This window comes from Arachis stenosperma, chromosome 8, assembly GCF_014773155.1.
Source record: "Arachis stenosperma cultivar V10309 chromosome 8, arast.V10309.gnm1.PFL2, whole genome shotgun sequence".
In the NCBI taxonomy this organism is placed as follows: domain Eukaryota; kingdom Viridiplantae; phylum Streptophyta; class Magnoliopsida; order Fabales; family Fabaceae; genus Arachis; species Arachis stenosperma.
In genome coordinates this window covers 34,328,787-34,354,199 of record NC_080384.1, presented here as the reverse complement: position 1 = coordinate 34,354,199, position 25,413 = coordinate 34,328,787, and the positions used below count along the sequence as shown (strand labels likewise).

At 36.0% G+C, this 25,413-nt stretch overlaps 3 protein-coding genes and 1 non-coding gene across 5 annotated transcripts; all 4 read right to left on the bottom strand.

Annotated features, from left to right (window-relative positions):
* Positions 1 to 1,261: 1,261 nt before the first annotated feature.
* Positions 1,262 to 5,526, bottom strand: LOC130945857 (uncharacterized). Its single transcript, XM_057874553.1, has 4 exons — positions 5,476 to 5,526; positions 4,237 to 4,602; positions 3,189 to 3,266; positions 1,262 to 1,437 (listed from the first exon to the last, which is right to left on the bottom strand). Exons 1-4 carry the CDS (start codon positions 5,524 to 5,526, stop codon positions 1,303 to 1,305), a joined length of 630 nt encoding a protein of 209 aa, XP_057730536.1. The 3' UTR covers positions 1,262 to 1,302.
* Positions 5,276 to 16,900, bottom strand: LOC130944269 (two pore calcium channel protein 1). Of its 2 annotated transcripts, none has more exons than XM_057872523.1 (24): positions 16,547 to 16,900; positions 15,525 to 15,668; positions 15,302 to 15,409; positions 14,931 to 15,026; positions 14,146 to 14,276; positions 13,763 to 13,823; positions 13,403 to 13,569; positions 13,201 to 13,306; positions 12,960 to 13,037; positions 12,782 to 12,843; positions 11,886 to 11,958; positions 11,688 to 11,753; positions 11,438 to 11,578; positions 10,796 to 10,853; positions 9,928 to 10,035; positions 9,625 to 9,688; positions 8,843 to 9,011; positions 8,614 to 8,678; positions 8,248 to 8,338; positions 7,196 to 7,282; positions 6,795 to 6,872; positions 6,453 to 6,490; positions 5,970 to 6,086; positions 5,276 to 5,663 (listed from the first exon to the last, which is right to left on the bottom strand). In XM_057872523.1, exons 1-23 carry the CDS (start codon positions 16,670 to 16,672, stop codon positions 5,993 to 5,995), a joined length of 2,211 nt encoding a protein of 736 aa, XP_057728506.1. In that variant the 5' UTR covers positions 16,673 to 16,900; the 3' UTR covers positions 5,276 to 5,663; positions 5,970 to 5,992. The 2 variants fall into 2 exon arrangements, with proteins under 2 accessions (XP_057728506.1, XP_057728507.1); XM_057872524.1 differs by lacking the exon at positions 16,547 to 16,900 and adding an exon at positions 15,989 to 16,479.
* Positions 16,901 to 18,885: 1,985 nt separating this feature from the next.
* On the bottom strand, positions 18,886 to 25,300 carry LOC130945856 (callose synthase 12-like). Its single transcript, XM_057874552.1, has 3 exons — positions 24,753 to 25,300; positions 19,957 to 24,676; positions 18,886 to 19,211 (listed from the first exon to the last, which is right to left on the bottom strand). Exons 1-2 carry the CDS (start codon positions 25,298 to 25,300, stop codon positions 19,969 to 19,971), a joined length of 5,256 nt encoding a protein of 1,751 aa, XP_057730535.1. The 3' UTR covers positions 18,886 to 19,211; positions 19,957 to 19,968.
* On the bottom strand, positions 22,245 to 22,319 carry LOC130947148 (small nucleolar RNA J33). Its single transcript, XR_009072557.1, has one exon. It is a non-coding gene; the product is annotated as a small nucleolar RNA J33 (small nucleolar RNA).
* Positions 25,301 to 25,413: the final 113 nt, after the last annotated feature.

The window sequence follows — 25,413 nt, the reverse complement described above, 5'->3', positions numbered from 1 at the left end:
AGATAGGGTTTTGGGGGGGTTTGGAGTGCCACGTAGGTTCGTATAAGGACGAAGCTGGTGTCAAACCAAGGCAGGGTATTTTTGTCACACGGACCGCATCTTCAATGGGTACAAAGTTAGTTTTCGTCTGCTATGGGTACAATTGTCAGCGTTTTTATCTTTTATGGGTACATATGGTCATTTATTCAATCAAGTATCCTTGGCCTGAACAGAGTGTTGTATTTATGGAACGAGTCGTATTTGAGCATATCTTCCAGATATTTTGCCTATTCATATAGGAAAAAAATTAAATAAAGGACGATATTTGAAACCTTAAAAAAAATGTCACAAAAGTGAAAATGGAAAAAAAATGAATGAAGGGAGGAAAGTTAGGAACGAAAGGAGGAGGGGCACAACACAGAGCAACGCGTTCTTCGTTTTTCCCTTATTCAAAAAACCGGCCGGGTCATGGTTCGGTTCAACCAATCGGTTCTCAGCCGATTTGACGTTCAATTGCGATTTTTGAAATTGGCAGTTTTAACATTTATTAAAGTCGTTTTTTGCAGTTGTTCACGGTTCAATCGGTTCGACCTGCCGGTCCGAACCAATTTTTAGAATATTGATTAAAACCATTCTCTTATGTTATTTTTATTTTAAATTGCTTAATATAAATTATACTTTCTGTTTTTTTATCATCTTGTTTTCACATTATTTCTGCATTTGTTTCTTTCTTCACATGAATTGAACAGTAAAATTGAACTCAATAAAAACTGCAATGTTTGATTTATAAATTCTTTTTCCTAATAGTATATTTTAGTATCAAATTTTTAATTAAGGCGCACATACTTTTCCTTTTTATTTCCTCCTTATAATATCTCCTCCTTAGTATCAAGTTTTTCTTTGCATTTCCTTCAGTTTTTTTTATGCTCAGTTTAAAGATTCAGAAAATAAGTGTTGGAAATATATTAGGATTATAACCCAAAAAAAATTGACAATTTTTTCCAAAGCACATTTAGTTGATCAAGTACAATAATTGTAACGAAAAATCAACACTCTTAATTAAGTGATTGCTCATTCTGGTTAACCAAAAAGATTACTTGTCCAGCTTTTAACACAGAAGTGGTTCAAGGAATCGAAATGCTAGAGTGAAAATCATGCTTTACTTAAATTCAAATATAATTGAGCTAAAGACAGAAACATTAATTTTCAAAAAGAGTCCATAAAAAATATAGTGCATAATAATTTTTTAAGTAAAAAAGATGAAACTAACAATTGTTAATAGTTAATATAAACTAAACATGACTACATGACAATTACGATTTTTTAATTTTTGTTTGAATCCTTTTGTTTATACTTATTGTAATTCTTGGTAGCAGAATCAATGACATTATGCAGCATCAAGTTGTAGGGCTTTAGAATCAAATCCAACGCAAGTGGCATCCTTGTACCATCATTAACCTAAAAAATATAAATATTTTAGGTTACCAACAAAACCATACACATTCGCAAACTGGATCAATAAGCTAACATTTAATTCAACCAAATTCAGTTATATTAGTTAGCAAGCTGAAACCGTTAAGTTGAGCACTGTGATGGATGCCTCGAGAAGAAAATATAAAAAAGACCAAACAGTTTCAAAGTGCATGGTGCAATCAATGAAAACTGTGTTTTGGAGCTGAAATCTCCAGTTCCCTATCCCTAGGATTTGAGATGGTGTTGTATTTAAGTATGTATTTCTGTAAGGATAAAAAGAAAAGAAAAGAAAAAAGAATGCTTGTGTATATCATCTCTACATGAATTATACTGTAGTATAGTAGTAGTAGTAGTAGTAGGCTTCCTTTGTTAATACATATAAACATATTTGGAGTAATTTAATTCAAAATTCAACTTTATTATTTGCAAGTCATTATGGATGGTAAAATTTTTAGTAAAAAATATTAGCATAAATTTGGGTACTCATTAGTTGTAATTTGAAAGTTGTGTTATATCTGAGCATGTCTGCCTTCATGATAGCTCCTCATAAGACTGCATGATTTCGAAGTTGAGAATGAAAGATTAAAAATAGTTTCGATGAAGTTGCTTCTAAGCTTAGTGGTTCCAATAAAGAAGTACTGAAAGAAACATAGTTAATGAATCAATATCTCCAAATTGCACAAGAACCCAATGCATTCCATCATTTTTTATCGCTTATGTCTAAAAAACTACGGATGAAAAATTAATTCTAAAGCCCAAACTCATTTTTAAACAATGGAATTCCACAAAGCTCTCAAATTTTATAAAGAACACTTAACACCAATAAGCAAGGTGCCGTGAGACAATGCCACAGGAAGAGATGCAGAGAAATTTACTTACTTAAAACTATTAATTCTACAATGACATCAATTATATATACCAGGATTTAAAAAGTGCTCTTAACACTTAAGCTAGACCATCTTCAGTACATGGCCAATTTGGACAAGTATAAACACACAATTTTTCTCTGTTCTCGCCTCTCTCCTCATCTCTAAGTACATGGCCAATTTGGACGAGTATATCATAAGCCTTGTTTCTGGTTTTTTTATTAACCTGCAAATATACTCTTCCAAATTTAGCACCACAGCAGCTGAAGTTGAATTAAGAAACTATTTTAAGGTGAATCTGATGTCCTTGCCAAACAACATTCCCAAGTGCTCCATATTAAAAAACTCATTGAAGAATGATCACCCACTATTCATTGACATGATCAATCCAAGAACAGCCACAACATACTATTAAAAAAAGGGACCGACTAGGTAGTAAAATGAAGAAATAAATACATTAACAGAACAATATTTTATTCAAAATCAACGTCAATAACACAATAAAAACAACGTCGACAACATTTGTAATGATACAACCTTATGATGCACCCCTAATTTTTATAAATTGATAGCACAAGCACTTGAAAGGGAGATATAATCAGCAATTTTAACATGCATAAATTAAAAATATAATATATAACTATGGCTTTTTGTTGTTGATGACATCATTCAAAAGTCCAGCCCATGTATTGCTATGCCGAAAGAGATTAATTAATTGATTATAAACCATATCATGAATTATCCAAAAACCAGAAATATTTGTTAAAACAAATGTACTATTTGTTCCCTGTACCAAATATTTGTTATCAATAATACAATAACAGATACAATCTATCGGATAATCTTTGGATAAATGAATTTTGGTTTGACCTGGTATTTCTTGTTGGATGGTCTAAGAGGCGCTTCAACTAAGCTTCCAAACACTGCTCCTCTTCGATCTCCGACAACCTAAAATGTAATAACTAACATTTGGAACCAATCCATGATAGAAACGAAGAGAAATTAACCTTACAAGTTACAAATAAAAGATTCCAATACTGAATATATCTCTGATAATTCAAAACGTATTAAGAGTTTTCAGTCCATAGCAAAGAACTCAAATGTCATGTAGGACTTCCAGGCTTCCAAACTGGGACTTGAATTTGTAGAAAACATGAACTATCCCATTCTACAACTAATGCTAGTGTCGAAACTCCATATACAGCATAGTATACATTACAAACTCCACAGAGAAGTGTGTGCTTATGATTCAAATTTGCTCAGGAAAAGTTGTAGGGTACCAGCAAACTCAATCCAGGCCAAAGCATGCTTATAAATCATGGCACCCAAGCTCCCCAACTAAGGGAAGAACACCCATCATCAAAGCATGAGCCTCTTGACCTATCCGCAATGTGCCAAGCTCCCCAACTAAGGGAAGAACACCCATCATCAAAGCCGAATTCGGCATTATTCCTTCATCTACCATCAACCTCGCATACTGCAATGCTTCAATCCGAATCCCATGGTGTGCAAAACCAGCAACCATGGCACCCCACAAAGCAACATCTCTCTCAGAACTTTCATCAAACACCCTCCGCGCAAGCTCAATTTTCCCACACCTAAAATACATTCTAACCAAACAGACTTTAATATATAAACTAGCATCAAAACAACCATTTTTAACCAAAATGGCATGAACCTTAAACCCTTCTTGAACCGCATTTGCATCACCCAAGCTTCCGATAACATTCACAATAGAACAGGCATAATGTCACTGTCTTAAGACAAAATATGCCCAATTTGGTATCCATCCAAAAGTTGGGGACCAGGGGAATTGAGACAGTGACATAAATATATTCTCTGCCTATAAGCCCGGTCATATGAAAAACGAAGTTCTCGATTACAGATGAAAGGAACAGCGGAATTTGTTAGAACTCACCAAATCATGAAGCAGCTTCTGATTGTGCGAAGGAAGCTGACGGTGAGACTCGAAGCAAGAAGGCGACGAGCCCCAGGACCTGCTGCTTCTGCCGCCGGCGACGAAGAGTACAACGAAGGCGCGCGACTGTGTGCAAGACGATGACGAGACAGAGAGCAACCGCGACGACCGGTGTGGGAAACGAGAAGAGGGACGACGATCTTGATTACGAGACCGAAGACGAGAGAGAGCTTGAGTGCGACGTCGAGAAAGATGAGAGAGATCCAGCGGAAGAGAGAGAGAGAGAATAGGATGAGGAGAGAAGAACAGATCCAACAGAGCTTTTGAGTTGAACGAACAACTTTGATTTTTGAGATTAGTTAAATTCTAAAATTTGAGTGATTTAAAAGGATAATTTTGTCTAATCAAATAAAATAAGAATGTTTACAATTTTTTATAAAATTAAATAAAAAATATTTTTATTTTTATTTAATTAAAGAGATATATTTGTAAAAATGATGATATAATATATATTTAAAAAAATGAAATGCTGATATGAAAAATAAATTTTACATAACTTATTATTATTTGTCCATATTTTAATCGTATCGGTAAGTATGAATTTATCACCTAAAACAAATTGGGATGTGCTGAACCTTTTAATTGTATAATGAGCTGTTGGGCACGTTTTCCTGGGGATATCAACTCACCATATTCCTCACATATTCACAACCACTTGGTGGTTGAGTTTTTATTCAAGATTAAGGATTTGGTGTAGCGGAACTGGTGCATTAGGCTCCGGCTTGTTCTAAGATCAGCAAATTACTGTGAATACCTTATTACCAAGAGGGGTGCCAGCTTAGGGGTTTCTCACATGGTGTTGATCCACCGATGTGAAGAACGTGAGGCTATTCTTGCTGCAAATTACTGTGCATACCTTATTGGTCTAGTTTGCTTTATCTTGCTTTTCCTTCTTTCTCCATTACCAAACAAAACAAACACACAACTAAGAGCTACATTCAAATCTTCTGCAACTTTTTTTGGTTGAATAAACATTCACTTTAGAAGACCAGACTAATATATCAAATAGAATAAAAAAGAACTATCGACACAACCACTACCTTGTGTTAGTAGAACAAAATGCAAAACAAATCAAAACAAAAGTCAACTGGGATTAAAATAAAATAAATAAAAGGTTGCCACTAAAGATCTGCAATACTAATAAAAACAAGTAAGATTTCTGAAGCCTGATGATCCTACATTCCTACTGCTATTATGAGTTTTCATCACATTCAGCACAAGCATATCCATGCGTATCAGTTTGGCCTCGCTTGCAAATTACTGGGGACATAAACTTTGAATTTCCACTCATCTGGATACGTGACTAGAGTCTATCAAACAAGATCTGTATAAGCTTCACAAGAAAGAAAGTGGGATTTTCCTGCATCCTGCAACAAATATAGTACAGATTCACATTTATACTACATGTACATAGGGATTGATCCAAAACCTGACTAATACATGGAAGGTTCAACAAAATCACATGATTCATGGCAAAAAATTAAAAACAAGGATGTCTAGTAAACTTGATATTAAAGCATAGTGCGTGTTGACATCATCACATTTGTGACGAGCATAGAATTATATTGAAGAACTAATGTTGCATTGGATCAGAGGATACAAAAGCTAGGAATACAATATGTGCAATGGAAAAATTGAAATTTGTGAAGATATGAAAAGTTTAATTGTTCTACCTGGAAAAGGATTTTTATCAGTCCTATGAATTGGAAGGCTGTGTTTGACTTTGACACAACTCAGAGCTCAACATATGATGAAGAAGAGCATCAACTCTCTGGCTTCGTGATTTTGTGCTGCAGGAAACCATATTGTTAAGAGGTGTAAAAAACATTCATATACTTTGAAGTTTGAACTAACAGCTCAAGCTTTCAGCTGAAGTACGTCTTTGCCATGATAACAAAGCATGATCAGTCATGAGTTTAATCTCGTTTCATTTCTCTTGATTAATTTAAAGAAAAAGGTTATCCAAACTTAAGCCCAAAAAGCTCTGCATGGAGCACCATGGAAAGATATAATCATACAAAACAATTCATTTGCATTCGCCTAAAAAGTAAAGCTTTTTGGATTACTTGCCTACAAGAAGTACCTCATCATCTGGCCAAAGAAAAAAAGAAAAAGTAAATGAGGGCATTCACAGAAACAGTGGCCACTATACATACCCAACTGACCGTCTTCGATATTTATCTCCTTCAACTTCCTATATTGAGAAGCCAAATACTGAGTTAGATTTGAACATTATGTTAAAGCTCTATATGTAGGTTAAAAAAAAAAACTTGCAGTAATAGCATTCAGAAAAATCAAGTGTTGCAAGACTATCTTTGAAGCACTGGAACTTTTCCATCTGGATAGTTTATTGTAGAACCAAGCAATAAATGGTTTCCAAGTTAGGAGAAATATATTCCAGGTCTATATGTGAATTTATAAGATAACAACTACATATCAGTTAATTAATGATAAACATGGCAACTCCTTATTGATAAGATTCAATATTAAATACAAACCTTGTCCTGTTCATCACAGGTGTCCGGTGACTCAAGCTCCATTTCAGCAAAGAATGCCTCCAAGACAAAAGCAACAACCTGAAATACAGAAAAGATAATCATTTCTTACTTGTTAAATACAAACAAGCAATTTGTTAAGAATATTTTGTGGATAGCATTGAAATTAAGTTTATTTCATTCCATTCTACAAGTCATAAGAAAGTATTAATTTAAGACAATTTCATTTAGCTATGTTTTTTTTGAGTGAAATTTGTAATTGTAACTACAAGGTAAGTTGTAAAAAGAATTACGTGCAAGTCAGTTTAGGAAAAACATAAGTCCTATTCTTGAGAGACATTATGCATTCCATATTAATGCCCATGGAATTCTTAGGTATCAAATAAGCACAAAGTAAATCGTACCAAGTTCAAAAGTAGCAAAACCGTGACTAAGTAGAAACTTATGAAGTATACGTAGGTCCAAGAAGTACCCGTTAACTCCTTGTAGCTCTGAAATAGAAAACCAAAAATTCTGTGCAGTAGGTACAAATTGAATCATAAGTTATTTTTTATAGAAATTTTTGAGTCATAACTTAACCACAAACATAAAGAAAGTTAAGACAACAGCTAATTGCTTTTACTAACTGATGCCAATAAGCATGTTAAAAATCACATTAATTGCATTGAGCAAGAAATTTATGCACATTTTAGATACATTATTTGTTCGTTTTTATAACATTACTTCACTAATCACTACCAACCTAGCAAAATAAAAGGCTTTATTCATAACTTTATGTGTGATGCAACAAGTTGGAGCCTGTGCATCGAACGAACCTGGGAAAATCTTATCTTTCTAACCAAGAAACTTCTTTTGTTATCCTAGAGCATTGCACGCCAAGTCTAGGTCAAGGCATGCCCTTAGCAAACCAAAGCTAGACCAAGGCAAGCCACTGGCACACCAGGGCAAGCCCATGGCACACCAAAGTATAATCTTATCTCTCTAACATGAAGTTTCCAATTGTCAGCTGTTTTACAAATAACCCATTAGGAACTTTTGTTAGCGGATATAAATTATTGATCACACAATGTTACTGACTTAGGGATAGCTTGTGAATGATTTCTATCTGTTAAAAGCATAAGTAAACATTTGCCATAGAGCAAAACAAGTTATCTTGTTGGGTAAATATAATCCCTTAGAATACAATCTTTGAAGAATTTTTGGTGATTTAAGAAGCATGTTTGACAGATACATTCACTTGTTCTGTTTTTATTTTCAATTAACAGCATATAGCCAAACTTTTCCACATTTACCATTAGGACATGATAAAAAAAAAGGAATCTATTTGTCAGAAAAATAAGATCATACAAATATATCTCACATAGAAATAGGACAAGCCTGAAACAAATATGTGACTGGTTAAACTATTATGAAGCAAAAGATGACACTGAAACTGGAATGGTGACAGGACTCATACCTGCATCCATACTTGCCAGTTCCCCATGACTACCAAATTGAAAAGTGTCACCATTCCATTAGGATAATCATTGAAATTAAATAGCAAATAGCTATTTTCTGTCAAGAAAAATACTCCAAGAACAACCTTTACCACAGAAATAATTCCATTTCCGAAGCAACAAATAAGGCAGTATTAAAATTTCTGTTTGGTTGTTAAACCAAACACCATCCCCGCTCTCTAGAATTTTTTTTTCCAGTAAAACATGATGAAAATAATAGAGATGGAATTTGTGGCGATCCTTTGAAGGTAAAGGTCTGGCTATCACATGATCAAAGCAACTACTACAGGCTTAAGGGACACATTTATTAGGGATAAAAAGGATACTCATTATCAGCAAGATCTGATGCTAGCAATTTAGGGTTTCCAGCATTAACAAGTCCACCAAAAATCTGCAAAGTCAAAGAGGAATGGAATGTTACCGCATTGAAATTAGCAAAAAATATTAAGAGAATAGCATTGTTGCTATAGGAAAGGGGGTATGAATACATAGTTCAACTTATCAATCTGGATAGAAATCAGAAACTAATCAAGGAAAAACAACCATTTTATTCACCTGTACACCAACCGAGCAATAAATACATAAGACACAAAATATGATCCCAAAGTATGGCGTCAAACTTGGCAACAGCGTTAAGAAAGTTGCAACAAAGCCTCGGAATTGCTTGACATGCATTAGGAGCCTTATCAACCTCAACATTCTTGCCAGAAGAAGGTAACGGATCCTGTATAAGTGACATCAGAGGAAATATTTGGTTGCATCTTCAATGATGTTACAGTGCCAATGGACTAAATTCACTACACAAACTTCATTCTATAAATGAACATAATATAATCCGGTACCACAATATATATTTTTTAATGTTGACAAACTGTAGTTCTCATATTGTTGCATCTTGTTTTGGAAATAAGGAAACTAGATCCAGCATGCAACAAACAGAAGAAATCAAAGCACAACTTAGCTCCTATCGACGAGGGCCTTTAAAATAGTTGCTTTAAGCGATTCACCACTGCTATGCCATGTATTAGAAAAGATACACGTGTTACACAAAACTCTTTTCCTTGAACTCGCATTGTTTGAGTCTTCAAGTCTACATGACTCCAACCATCGATAACAAAATGTATTTGCAGTTTTGCACAAATTTTCTATGCAAGAACTTAGACGGGTATTATGCAACACAATATAATAAAAATAGTTCATACTTCCATTTTAAACTGCACAACTGCTATAGGAAACAATAAACGAAATTTCTTGTTGCAGTGATTTGGTCTTATGAACCAATAATCAGAAATATAGAATACATTAACATTCAGAAAAAGAGAATTCATATTTCTTACCATTCTCCATTTGAGAAGAAAGTCTGATCATCAGGCGAAGCAAAAGTTATAGTTTCTCCAATGACTGAAAAAGTGTAAATCAATAATCAGAGCAACATTATACAGCCTTGAAAGGTGGTCCTGCTTAATATTAAAATTCCAGGCAATAGGGCATTGAGTAATACAAATGAATTATGAGCACAAAACAGATTATTACATAGACCTACAATCATTAATATTTAGTGATAGAATGTTAAAGCATTTGTTAAACCAGATATTGTTTAAAATAAAATATAGAAAATACAGGAGGTAAAAAGTAGTTACCAATTATCCAAGTGATAACAAAATCAAAGCGATTTTGACCATCCCGCCAATAGTTCTCAAATCCATATGCATAAACCTTCAGAGCCATTTCTATTACATATATCCACCCTGTGAAACATCAAGGAACCATCAGAAGAGAGCATCCAGTTATTATTAAAATTATAACTGTGTGCTTAACAATGAAATAAAAAGCAGAGAAGCAAAATAATGAACCACCAATTATTCAGCAGTATTGAAGAACGCATAAGTAGTTGAGTACATTATTTTTCATAACTCTTTTTAATGTGCTGTGAGATAGTGATAGTAAATTTTTTAGCTGCAATTATTTTGTGCATGCTGGCTACAGCCTAGGTATTACGTTACTTTCCTAACTTAGCACAGATCTTTTTTTCTAAATCAATAATAGTATTACATTAATTAGCGCGTATCTTTGTTCTCAATCAATAGTAGTATTACATTAAAGAAACCATCACTCTTTGTCAAAAAGCACAATTATTTGGTATGGCAAACTAAAAGGAAAAGGAGTTCTTAACTATCCAACACCAAAATCATGATTTTTCCTCCCATCTGTCTTAAGTTCTTGATTTCATTGATATGCTCTCTTAAATCACTCCCATTTCAATCAAAGCACACTGAAAACTTTGAATTAGCTGTATATCTCAACCCTAAAATAGAACTCTTAATGTAAATAAATAAGAAGTGCACACACAGAGCTATAAGAATAATAAAGCGGAGGAACCATCCAGAGAATTTAGTTGCTTATTTCTGCTATCCGCAAAGTAGCTTACAGACTCCAAATAAAACAACAAATTTTATAGTACTAAAACAAAGAAACTTCACAGACTATATACAGTTTCGATGTCCATACCAAAAATGAACTCAACCACTTGCCACACCTTTTGACCAGAATTATTTTGTATATCAAGCTGCAATTGTGAATTAATTACAAGAAAATATCAACACATGGTTACAACTTTTAACCCACACAAAAAAACAGCAACACCATAAATGCCAAATCTAATCATACGAGGCCTTGATAAAAAGAATCTAGTAACTGTCCATTTTTAATATCAATTAAGAGTGTCACTATTTTGATAAATACACAGACAATATTTTCTAACGTTGTTTAACCCGCTAAGTACATAATATGGAGCAAAAATAATGAGATTCTTTATTTGCCTTTTGCCCAAGTCTACAATAGCTGCCAGTAAATATGTCAAACAGCAAAGCTGGAAAAAGTAGGACTGAAATCAGGATGTACATGGACGTGTAAAATAATTAACCTCTTTGAACTGGGTGTAGATTTAACGAAGCAATACATAATGAATTTATTAAGCAATATCCTAATTATTTTTATAATAAATGGCACTTTAGACCACAAAATATTGAAAAATGCAAGGATATCCCACTTATGGTCCCATCAAATAGTGATGAAGTTAAAAAGAATTAAAATATATATATATTTTAGTATGAAAAGAATATTTGAAACTATATATTCGAAACGCCATACCGTTGTCTCAATAATAACTGCAACTAGATTGAGTACGAGAAGAAAAGAGACTATGTATCCAAAGATGGGTCTCTTCACAAATTCTTTCAATTGCTTTGAGGTGGGTGAATTGTAGAATGGAAAATACTCAAAGTAAGAGATCTGCAACAGATTAAACAGAATTAGAGATGCTGCAAATCTTTACCTGATTTATTTCAGTTCAATTCAAACAAACTTCCCAACGTTTCAAATTTGGAGTAATTGAACTTACAGAATCCTCCTTCTGGAATTTTAAAGCAATGGCATGGCAAATATCAGCAAATTCATCCTTATTGAGCTGAACAAGAAAAAAAAAAGGTTACATGAAGGATTAATAATTAAAGGCACAAAAAATCTGTATATACACACATTACGAGCAACATCAGCATGCACATGTAAGATAATCACAATACATATAAACAAATATTACCTTTACGTCACGACTATCATCAAGCTCATCAAATATTAACTCAAATTCTTCCTTGGTGATCTTGGGTAAAGTCCTGAATAATACACAAAATTGGAGCTCAATCATTCACATAATGTGGTAGGAAAGAATATTATACAAAGATAGGATGTCAGGAGACTAAAGTGAAAGATCAACTCATATTGCTAGTTTCATAAGATATGCAATAGCAATTTACCAGTCACAAATAAAGAAAGATATCCCATTTCACTAAAACAGAAGTTGCAATGGTGAACTATCAGCAGCACTGATAGCAAAAGTGCAAGACAAACATCTGGTTTACAGGGACACCATAATTTGAAGCTCCAGCTAGTTACAGTATGTCATCGTTTAGGCATAGGAACCTCTTTCCCTAAACTAAAGAACTCATCTAGCCTCAAATGGGGGAAGACTTTCATAAAAGAATTAACCCATGATAGTTAGGAGCCTTTTGCATGTAATGGAAAGATAGCCCACTAGTACTAATTGTTATTCGATTAACCTGAATAGAACCCAGCATAACTATTCCACGTTCCTAACTCCACTTTATTGAAGCGTTGAAGATTTGTCTCCCCATCATGGATAGCTTGGATAAGCAACTTATATGTTTTAATTTCTAAACAAACATATTTCAAGTAAAAGCATGTCATTATAGAAAACTCACCCTTCAAAGTTTATGAAGGAAATGATCAGATACTATAAAAAGGCAAACCATGAAAAACTGGAAAAGATTTGCATAAAATAATTCATTGTTCTTGTGTAAAATTATATGAAATTTCACAAATGCCAAAGCATTTCACCTTTCTAAAATCATTATGACGCAACAAATAACTATACGATAATTTTGAAACTACAATGAACAAAAGAGAATAAGGTTCTACCTGTATTTGTTCAACTCCTCAAAGAGCCTAATGCATTGATCTTTGTTAAGATATCCAGTACTCTGGGAAATGGAAACTCAAACAGATTTAGAATTAATGCTTTTTGTATTTACTTTAGAAGTATTTTTACATGTTTGACAGTGGATCAATAAACTAAAACGTAGAAAATCACACTTACATGAGTATCTAAGAGATTAAAAGCTTTCTCCAACATTGCTCTTCTCATACGATCCATCTCGAAAACTTGTTTCACAAGCTATAAATAAAAACAAAAACAAAAAATACATATGTTCAGGCACTGTTATCAAATTATTATTTGTTTTAATATCTATTCTAGAGTTAAAAAAATTTTATTTATTCACGATTATATAGGTTAAAGAGTGAAAAAAATTGAGGGGAAATGGCATGGAAAAATTTACCTCACTCTTGAAACTATCATAAACAACGGCAAGGACCAAGTTTGTAACGAAGTAAACCCCCAAAAGAACAAATATAATGAAATACAGGCAATACCAACGCGAAGCCCTTCAAAACCAACAAATATTGCTGATGATTGATGATCATATAAATTGAAAGAATAAAATCATCTACCCAGGGAGATTCCAACTATAAAGCTCGTACTTGTATGCAGGCACCCAAACATCTGGATTATTCGATGTAGTAAATAAAACAAATATCTGATACAATGTAGCACCATAAGAAGTGAATACTGTTTTTCCTTGTATCGTATCCTCAAACATCACATAAGCCACCCAACTTGCAAAAAGAAGAAACAGAAGCCCCAGAGCCTGAAATTCACGAGAATTAGACAAGACACAATATCAGGTAAAACGTTGTCGATAAATGTGGAGTGAATTGAAATAATCCAAATCTGTCATTCAAATCGGACCCAATAGTGTTGAATATAAAAATATCTACACTTTAAAAGTTGAAAACAGAAGCAACAAGTTGCAGGGAGCAACAGTATGTAAGTGAACCAACCAAGACATTCAAGTATGTGCCAACCATGCCACTCAAGATAGTGATGGTTTCACGTAACTCCCTGGAATATATAAATATGCAGTGTTAGGCTATCAGAAAATCAGGATAAAGTAGCTGTTGAAAGTCATTCCCTGAACTATGAAAAATAACATCAACAAATAAATTATTAGTTAGATAGTGTTAAGTAAGAAAACTAAAACAACAAAATCTTATCCCACTGGATGGTAGTGGGACCAGCTACATGTGCTCGGCCCATTTATGCTTAAATCTCTTTTAATAATTTCAGTAAAAAATGTTCATAAAATATTCAACCATTGGTTTAAGAGCTACAAAAAGGTACAGTACTCTGGTAAAATTGAAAATAGAAATTGATCAATAAATACCTAATATTCAGAATGAAAAGAATAACCCTGATATAAGGAGCAACTCTGAAAGGTAGAAAATCAAAAGCTGCTGGAGACAAGTAAATAGCATAAACCAGCATATCAGCAATGAGAACTAACAGACAGAAGACCTGGAAATACCAGTAAATCAACTTATTAGCAGACAAAAGTACATATGTAATTATATCCCGAAAAAATAAAAAAGAACAAAAAACATGTAATAATGGACTTTAGAAAGCAAGGAAAAACGAAATTGATATGATTCTGTCCTCCTATATGTCAAGCAATCCCATCTATCCAGCACATGCACCCCATGCAGATGTTAATTCATTAAATGAAATTTCAATATAACATCAGATTTTGATGTAAATGAGTTTCACATTGACAATGCATCAAATTTAAACTCTATTAAAAGTAAGGATCTAGCTCAACAAGGTCTTCACGAGTTTTGAAGGGTTTATACTTTATACTTCTAATCATAGCAGAATTAGCATTAGAAACCAGTGTCTTCTCCGAAGACCACTATTACTGAGCACCTGTCCACAGTCCAGCTCACTTCAAATTCCCAACTGTCATTTTTCTCTCTATTTTCAGTTTTCTTCATCTCTTCTTTCTACTTCCACCTCTAAAAATGAGTCAGAGAGATGTGCTTTCTTCTTTTTTCAATTTCTAACATTACCCCGTCACTCAATGACATAAACACTTGACTATAATCTGCTGCATTTATAGCCTTTCCAGAAACAAGTGAAGTCATAAATTATACTCACTAATCTTGACAAGCATACCTTCAACAGATTAATTGCGTTTCTCCAATATATACGGGACCCTTCATATGATATTGGGAAGAAAGTATGTATGATTAGCACCACAACAGTTAATCCCTGTATTATACAAAAAGGTTAAGAAAATACCAGAGACAGTTGAGAGATGAATGCTAGGTAGTAGTAAATGAGATTTAACATAGACTGGAAATGTAAGCTATTTCATGTAAGTTCCAATACATGTGAAGATAAAACTAGCGTACAAACTACAAAGTGAACATGACAATTATATAATCAAATAGTTACCGTTTGTTTTCAACATTAAAACAACTAAAAGGGATCTTCAGTAATTTCCCAATAAATATAGTGTCTGACTCTGAATTACCGGCACTTACCTCATAAATAAGACATTCTGCATTAGTTAGATATGGCAACTGTCCCAGAAAGAAATACTCTCTATCGCTGCAAGATGGTTTGGTATAATTTTCACACCACAGAGGTCTCTGTAAACAAGTAAACCAAGACACGAACTTCTTTTAGTTTCATTTGCCTTTGTCTTTGGGCTAAAAGCCTCACACACAATTCAAAGGACCTAAAGTTCAACAAGCTTCTACTTACCTCCAAGAAATTTAGGACTATCAAAGCAAAATAAGCAAGAGACCACATGATATTGCATTTAATGAAAATGAAATAATATCTTGAAGAACTTTGAAAGCTTGAAGAATCAAGAATTTGCTCAGGGAGTCCAACACCATCTTCAGCCTGCATTATGGATTTCCAACCAAAAAGACAGATTAACAGATCAGAAAGAAAGAAATACATGCATACATACATAAGCATATAAGGGGGAGGAATATAAAATGATATGTGAAATAATCTAATAAACCATTTCCAACAGAAAACATTCTTACCCCGAGAATAATTGGTTTTCCTTTATGAAAAACAAAAATGCTTTATCTACCTCATTAGGGCTACCAAAATGTGCAGAATTATCCAATAAGAATAATAATGGAATTAAAATTACATATAATAGCAAGTTTAATGGTAAGAGAGGTTCCTTTTTGAACGTCGTCAGTACTTGCCTAAATGAAGGAGCAAGAAGATCAGCTCATATAAACAAGAAAATAGTTTTTTTCTTCCTTTATTTACAAAAAGAAAATTAATGCTATGCTTCACAGTGTAACTCTTTAGGTTGTTTTTTGTTCTTGTATGGAGGAACTCTTGTCCTCTTTATTCTTCTATTCATCTTAACAAGATTATTCTTTTATAAACCTAAAGAAAGCATCCACATTTTGCATCTCTTGCTTTACAAGCGAACAATATAACAACAACGATGCTGACTTCGTCGTACAGAAGTACAGGACCACTTAAGATAACTTTGGCCTTTTTATTCGGTGGCAGTCGAACATCAACGAAGAACAATAAATAAAGCACAGTGGATTTCATCGTTGATTAATAATCCGTAGCTCAATACACATCTGATAATGTGTTTATTTGAATAGTAAAGCACAGTACCAAAAACCATCGATGCTAAGATCTACCTATCATTAAACTCAAACAATAATCCAAACTTACAATGTCTAATGCGAATTAAAGCATAAAACAGTGAAGCAGAACCAAAAGAAAATGAAGGAACGAACCAGATCGACGAGTGCAGCAGCTTTCTCATAGTTGGAGCCGTAGGTGATGGCGTCGGAGCGGCGGAATATCCCCCGCGCGTGCTCCCTCCGGCCACCACTCCCTTCGCCTCTCAGCAGCGGCTCCATCTCACAGATCGAGTAACCAACCGTCAAGAGAGAGAGAGAGAGAGAGAGTAGTAATAAGTGTCAGAGCTCTAGTGTTATAGTGGTACTGAATCACAATGGCGCGTAACTTAAGTGGCAACGATGGCCCAACGAATTAACGACACTTGAAGAAGACGGTTGCGTTAGTTCTTCGTTTTTCGAGGTGTTCCGTCAGGGTGATGACGTGTACACTCCCGTGATTCGTAACCGAGGGATATTATAGTCTTTCTCCTTCGATTATGGATTGGATATTTGGATCTGATCTAAGGGTGTCAAAAATCTCCAGCAGGCGGGGATCCTCGTGGGGACCGCCCCAAATGGGGTCCCGATGGTGGAGAATTTTTTCCGTGGGGATGGAGATGGGGAGCAAAATTCCTCCGAGACAGGCGCGGGACCCAAGCGGAGATTCCCGTCCCATCCCCGATAATTTCCCGAATTGTTAAACTTACTTAAATACTCTTACTTTATTTCTAACATAGGGGGTATTTTAGTAATTTCACCCATTAAAAAACCTTAACCCTATATTCCCTTCTCACCTTTGATGTTGCGCCCTCTCTAACTCTCTGTTCCCATCCAAACTCCAACTCTCCAGACTCCAGTCACTCACTCACTCTCCACTTTGTTCAAACTTCAAAACCCTCATAGCTAGCCACCGGCCACTCTTGCGCCGTCATCCTAACAGCTTCACCGCGTCGTTCTCTCTCCTCAAAGACGGCGTCCTTCTCCTCTCCACTTCTGCGTCTGCGTGTTTGCTTCCATTCTCATCACTGTATGTTAACATATTTGTCTCTATTGTTTTAACAGAGAACATGGAGATGTTTGTTGGAAGTTTTATGCCGACAATGAAAGAATATTTGATGTTAAAGACTTTATTTTATTGCTTTCTTTATAATGGAAGTTGCATTTTAAGATTTTATTTTATGGACTATGATTTGCTATGTTGTATTTCTAGACTTATAATCTTAGATAAGATATGTTTGTGTGTTTGTAATAATATTTTTTAGTTTGTTTTTTTGTTTTTTTGATATTTTTTACTATAATTTTCATATAAATGTTAAACATAGGGAGATAGAGAATGGGGCCCGCAGAAAACACAGGAAATACAGAAAACGGAAATGGGGACAATTATCTTCCCATAACGGAAAATGGGGCAGAGACGAGAATTAATTCTGGGGGCGGGGACAGAGAGTAGGGAAGCATCCCCCGCCCCCGCCTCCGCCCCATTGACATCCCTAATCTGATCCCTGCCCCGTGGCTTTGTTCAAGTGTTCATTATTGTTCAGCACTTCAGCTTGGACCTCATGATTCGAATTGTACCTTTTTTTTTCGTACTAAAAATTCAAGTACGGTTAACTTAATTTAATATAAGGTTGATAATTAAAAATTATTAAATAATAATGTAACTAAATTTATTAAATTATTTAACAAATTTTAATATCAATTTCGTATAAAATGAAATGTATCCGAATTTCTAACTTTTCTCTTGTTTCTATCTTTTAATTTTTTTTTTCAATGCGTCATTTCGTGGATTCAATTTTCGTACCGTCATGATCATTACAATAGGGACCCTCGCGTACCACGTGCCCGCATGAACATTGAAGCAGTACAGAGAAAAGTCAAGAAGTAGCATCTGTCAACTACCACTGTTTCTTAAATCTTATCCTTCATTGTTCATTCTCATTTTCTTTAGGATAAGCATGCACTGTTACTAAGCCCAACAAACCAATGCATCTCTCTCACGTTAATTTTTTCGGCTTTAGTTGCTGTTTATGATATTTAAATAAAATTTATTTAAAAAATATAAAAAAGGAGAATGACATGTGTTTTATGTGTCTCTAATGTTTGTTATTGATCTAACCTAATCTATTATATTATGGGGAGTGGCATCTTCGAAGTGGTTGGCTATCCAACGCGGAAAGTATTAATGGGATCTTTTAAATTTATTGTATTTTATATTTATATTGATATTATTAACACGATGATATTTCAATTTAGATAAATTTTAGGCAAAACATCTAATTGTTTCTGGTTCTCACATTAGTTCACCTTCGTATCATCTTAGGTTTATCTTTTTATTATGTACCTAATTTTAGCACCAAATGGTAACTTATACTTTTTCAAATTAAAGGAAACTGCAATGGTCCATATTTATATCAGATTAAACTATACCATCACTACATCAACAAATTCACGCTCAATACACTAGAATGTTGAACTCTTTGGTTTTGACAATAATCAAGAAGCAACCTTTTGAGGACCAGAGTATTGATAACAGTGTAGTAGTGGCAGCAATCAAATTCGGACATGCATGAGTCAAACCCTTCATCCAGCACAATATTTTCTGCTTGTTTAACTGTTTTTTCTAGATTAGTCAACTGAACAGTTGTTCATGTTAGACGTCCTTAAAATTGAACTATAATCAGGAATAATGAACATGGGTAGACAACATAGATTGCCAAGTTTCATTTCTTGATTCCCTGAGCTGCTCATGATGATGACAACAATTCAAGCATCTCCACACCTGAAATTTCAGATCCAACCATGTCACATTTTTAAGAACAAGTTCATATGGTCAACGTCACAATGCAGGACCATACATTCTAACATGAGGTTAATATCTTTTCAAAGAAAGAGAATGGCCTAACAATTACAGGGTATCTTTTATGTCAACACATTTCATTATTAAAGTAATTATGTTGTCCTAATATTCCTCAGTCCAAGGCAGTTTCATCAATCAAACTAGGAGCAAAATAAGTTTATGCCAGAACCTTGCAGAAAACAATAATTAAAAAAATCTTATACTTAATAGCTGAACTGTGCATAGTTTAAGTTGTTCCATTCAAGTTGTCTTTTGGTTGCAGCACCATTCATGCATCTTTATTGGTTCTCATTTTATAAATTTTTATCTTTCTTTTCTCTTTGTTTTTTCGTTAGACAACATCAGATTTTTATCTCTTTTTTTCTTATTTATTTCATCTTTAATAATCAATAGAGTTATAAAAAAAAGTTGACCATGTCTTTGTTTTACATAAGTATTTTCAGCATGATAATATTTATTACCTATGAATCCATTAAAGTAACAAAAAATAAATAAACAAGAACATTGAGCTTGTGAAAATGTGAATTGTAGAAGTAATTGTCCAGCCACACCAGAAAAAAAACTATTTATGCCTCTCTTGGTAAACTTGTTTATAAGTAAAAGATTAACATTTACAATCAAGAACAAGTACACACAAAAAAGCCCTCTAGAACTGCATGAAAATTACCTTGAATGACAATCAAGTCTGAGTTCTTTTCCCTGTAACAATCTGGAATATCTGGAGGCCGCGACTGAATGCTTCATTGAAGAGAATTCTGGTTTGCATAGACTGACAGCCAGGCAACCATGAGAATAATGCCACAGGAGCCATTACAATGACTCCAAATAAGATATCATATAAGCGAGCCAAGGAAACAATACCCTTCCAAATTCTAGTCCGGCGCAATTGCGGCCGGAATACTTGGGCGATCAAGATAATGCCCCAGCCTGTAGGAATGAAGGCCAGTAGGCTTGTAAAAATGTCTCCAAATCTAAACTTAGTGAAGTTTAGCAAACCCACTATGACAATTATGGTAAGAGTTATAATAACAGATTGGACAAACCGAAAGTATATATGGTTTTTTGCTTCATATTTGTTCCTGGCAAATGATAACACCACATAAATTCCAAATATGACAGCAACACAAATCCAAGAAAGCAAGTAAACTGAAATGCTGGTGCTTCCATCTGTTATACGTAGCTTATAGACAGTTCCATATTGGAAGGTGAAGAACCTAAGGTCTAAGACTATCTCAAAAACCTTGCCCCAAAAGCCTGTTACCTTTAGATGATCCTGTTCTTCATACCACCATATTTCCCAGCTCTCTTCTGCTTTGGCAAACACCCTTCCCCTGTACCAAATCCAATCCATGAAGTCATCAAAATCATTGACAGTTTTTAACCAATCAAATCCAGAAGGATTGAACAAGAATGGTGCAATAATCCATGATGAAACTAAGAACCAACTTGATATGGTCATAATAACATAAACTACTGTGTTACGCGCGACAGGACTATGTTGCGCGTAAATTATGAGTATTAAACCCAACTCAATTGCTTTCACAAAATGGCTGCGAGCATAGAGTCTATAGTTTTCTGCAAAGCTCTTGTGCTCCACAACGAAACCACGGCCGGTAGCTCGGTATTTTGCCCCGCCATGCAGTATAGTCCGGCCAAAGAAATGGCAGCGCGTTCCCATGGAGAATGTGAAGAAAACTGATGAAAGCTGGAGCTGCATTGTGAGGAAATCCCACATAGATTGAAGGAAACCATGCTCAAGGGAATTCTCCACAATCATTGGAAGTGCAGTGAAGAGTCCAAGTTGAATAATGAACTGCTGATTTAATATGGCACCAAATGCTTTGTTGTTGGTAGATTTTTTCTGCATAGCAGCTTCAAAGCCACTAAGAGCAAGAAATAGCCTACCCCATAAAAATGCATAAACAGTAAGAACAACCATCATTGTGTTGAAAAAGAATCCAACTGTAGTGTAGTAGAAAGAAAGCATCCTGAAAAAATCAAGCCTATGTCCCAATCTATACACATCTCTGCTCAGAACTTGCTCACCATTTCCACTTGCAACCTTTGCTTCAAACAATGATATTTGATTCAATCCAACATCCCTTCCCTTCCCCACTTGAATGTACTCATGGTGTGTGACATTACCTCCACGAAGAGTGCAATTGAAGCCTGCGAAAATGTCCTCGCTTATGTTGATCACTCTAGAAGCTTTGCTCAAGCCGCCTCGAGTCAAGAACCAAAACCTGTCAAACACATCAGGATGGCCATAATGCATTCTGATTTTCAAAGGATTTGCCAAGACTCTCTGTCCCAAGGTGACGAAACTCGTTTCCTGAGCCGACATGAACCAAGCAAGAGAGGAAACAGAACCAGTGAAAATGTGTTCCCTCACTCCCAAAATGTTCGGTTTCCGAATACCATAGTAACTATTGAACTCTTCCAAGAGATTCCTCATTTTAAGTGCCTCCTCAAAGTAGTTGTCCTGGTTCATATCAATAGTCTGAACAGCATCACCTCGGGTGAAGATCACTGCATGGTTTTGATTCTCAGGCTTTCCTTCTCCTAGTTTCAATGGACCTGGCAACTTCACACGGTAAATTTCCACCTCCCTCTCCCATTCCTGATCATACTTGACAAGAACAGAATAATAATCCTTCTCATCTCTGCTAGTCGAAACCTCATCAACATAAGCGACTCGAAGCGCTTCATTGTTCTTCATTAAGGCTAATATTTCATCAGCACGAGGGTCCTTTTTTGCCTTCTGTGCTCCATATATCTGGCAAGCAACCACATATGTGAATTTCATCGAAGCAGTTCCATAGTCATGGCCTTTGAATGGCAAATCTTCTGAAGTGTATGCATTACTTAAACAATGAGAAAAAGGTGACCTTACTCGGTCTGAACCATCTTTATTTTCTTTCACCATTGAAGAAAGGTTGAGTGATCCATCCCAAACATTTATATCTGGTGCAGAATCAAGAAAAGCCAAAAGCTTGAGGGCCTTATAGTAGTACATCATTCCTCTAACTGTTCGGGACAGTGTCTGGCCTCTGTATGAAGCCCATAACCTCAATTCCATAAGCTTCTCTGTCCATATATCATCATCATTCTCCATACCCTCGCGTCGCATCCTTTCTATGAAATTCTTCCACTCATCATCAAAAATGGTCTGCAAATAGTACAAGATTGAAATCCCATCTTCATTCTCAATTCTGAGTTGCTCTTTGCTGTACAATACTTCTTCACTATAGTAAGGTGTTAGAACACTGAAAGCCTTCATTTTCTCAACTTGGGGAGCATGGGGCATGTTCATAAAAAGTGAGTTAGTAAAGAAAGCCAACCTTGTTTTAGCCATTATGTTAACTGGGACTTTTTGCATTGAATCCCTGGAGGTAAGAATGGTGTGCAAGCGTCGAAGCTGCCGATAAAAGTTCTCATTAGTAGTTTCAGGCAGCCGAACAGCATTCTCAAAAAGAAGATTAGCAGAAGATTGATGCTTTGGAGCCAAACCATCACTGATTAGCTTCTCAGCAGTCCTTTTCTCCTTTAAAAACTCTCGAATCGTGATCTCATAGAGGGCCTGGAGGATATTCACGATTTGAGTAGAATCTTTCACTGTCCTCTTGCTCAATACCTCAATAAGTTTGATCAACTTGCTGTGAAGCTGGGGAAGTGCTGTAGTCTTGAATGATTTGGTGAATTTCCCAATTTCAATGGACTTTTCTATGTGCTGAAACAAAGACTCTAAAATGGAATGCTCCTCAGTACCAGGCTTGATAACAATCTCAAGAAGCAAGTGCTTTATGCAATCATAAGACTCAACGACAGCACATCTTCTAAACTCATCCTTGCATATCTTCCTCCAAAGCCTCTTATCAGAAGAATTAGCCAGTTCTTTGGCCTGACTTAATGCCAATAGTAACTCGTTGCTGAGTAGAACACACGGCCAGCGAATCACTCTGACATTCCATAAGTTCTTTGGCAGCTCCAGAAGCTCGACCTCTCGGTCTGAGATGATATCCTCCTCCCTAAAGGATAAGATTATCTCGTTCCATATCAAAGCAAACTTGTTGGCCTCAGTATGGTTAGACTCAAGCTTCCTATATGGTTGCCCAAACCCATACCTGAGCTTCATCCTTCTCATAGCATCCTTAATTTTGCTCATAAAAGTTCCCCTTTCATTCAGGGACTGCTCTTCTGGCATGAGATTAAAAAGAGCAGCGCTAGCAAAGAATTGAAACCTTAACTTCACCTGCTGCATGCTTCTAATCTCACCCAAATGCGCAAACAAACCCACAGCAGCACCAACAAAAGACGAATATATCGAATACCATATCTGAATATCCATTAGATAAATCAAAATAACAGGAAGCCATAGAAGACCAAGAGCAAATTTGTCGTCCGTTTTCCCATGATCAAAAAAATCATGCCACTCAATGTCCACATGAAGTTTCAATATCTTCTTTGTGAGAGGAATCATGGGCTTAATCTGCAGGAAGTAACTGAATGTAAATTTGGTGGTCAGAACCAAGATCCAGAACAATGTATACCTAATGTTATCAATTAGTCCTTCTCTCAAACCGCGGCCGACATAAATAGTGCGGTGAAACCACCACGAGAGTAAGCGAAGAATGCTCCAATCACGCTTCTCAAAGAAGTTTGAAACCCAAGGAAAAAGGAGGAATAAGAAACCCAAAATCTCAGGGAGCAAGAAAACAAAAGCAACCATGTAGAAATCCATCACCACCTTATTTGTCTTTTTAGACCACTTCCTTTCTTCTTTGTCCCACTCATCCCAAATCAAATTGTAAAACCTGAAAAACACGAGGATCCATGCCGCGGCCACGAAGAATTTCAGGAACATCCTCAGTCCAAGTCTCTTGGTGTCCTTGGAAATAACCTTCCCCTGCATCATAAAATCAAGCAGGGCCTGCAGAAGCCTCAAACCACTCCAGGTGATGAACACGGTCAAGATCCGAACCTGCACCCTGCGACGCTTCAAAGCTTTCCAAGGATATTTGTACCCTGGCCAAGAAACGATGATAGAAGCTTGCAGGAACAGAATCAGCATCACCCAAAGCCTATCAAAGCTTCTGAAAAGGTTCCAAAACGATCTTCTCTCCACGAAACCTGTCTTGCCAGTGCGGTACAAGAAGAACCGGCTTGTTCCAACATCAATAGGCCACTTGAGCTTCTGGAAACAGCTCTTGTTCCAGAAGATCTCGTTCACATCATCATAGTTCATCCAATCACAATGAGGCGCAGTTCCATTCCTGCTAGACTCCGCTTCCAGCTTCACTATATCGTAAATCGGCTTCACTACAAGCCTCAAGAACGCATTCTCCCCTGAAACTTCAGGCAATTTACCATCGTGATCCTCCAGAATCCTGTCATGAAGAGAGATATAAGTAACTAACTAACTTTAGTAACAAACAAACAAAGATTGATTTGATTGGAATGAACCTGTTGAGGTCCTTGACCATGTGGTGGAAAATGAAGCAGATGCATTCAGGGATGAAGCGGAGATTGGCGGCTTCGCCCCAAATGAGGAGGTAGAGGGAGACATAGAGGAGCTCGAGGCGGAGGTCGTTATCGGTTTTCTTTTTGTGGTTGTTGATGAGCTTGAGATGGTGTTTTTTGCCGTGGAAGGAGCACCAGGTTTTGTAGTTTTTGAGGAGCTTTTTGCGGAAGGAGCGGAGGACGGAGGGGTGGAGGTGGTGGACTGTGTCGGGGGCAGGGGAGAAGCGCATCTGAGCGTTGGCGAGTTGGAGGAGGAGGTGCTCGCGCTGGTTGCGGACGTTGTCGTTTTGGAAGCCGAAGAAGAGGGAGAGCCAGTCGAGGAGGTCCATGTCGGGGTGCCATCGGGGAGGGAGGCGGAGGTCGCCAATGGAGCGCAGGGCTGAGCTGGCGGCGATGACCTCCGGGTAGCGGAGGGAAGGGTGTTGGTCGGGGTGGCTGTTGTTGCTGTTGGGGATGGGGATGATGTTGTAGGTTTCGTAGCTTTGAGTCATGTTACTATGACAGCATGCTAATTAAGCATTATTGAGAATCAAGAATGGGATCTGAATTCAGATAGATAGAGAGAGAGCTACGTTGATTTTGTGGTTAGTTACAGTTTTTGCAT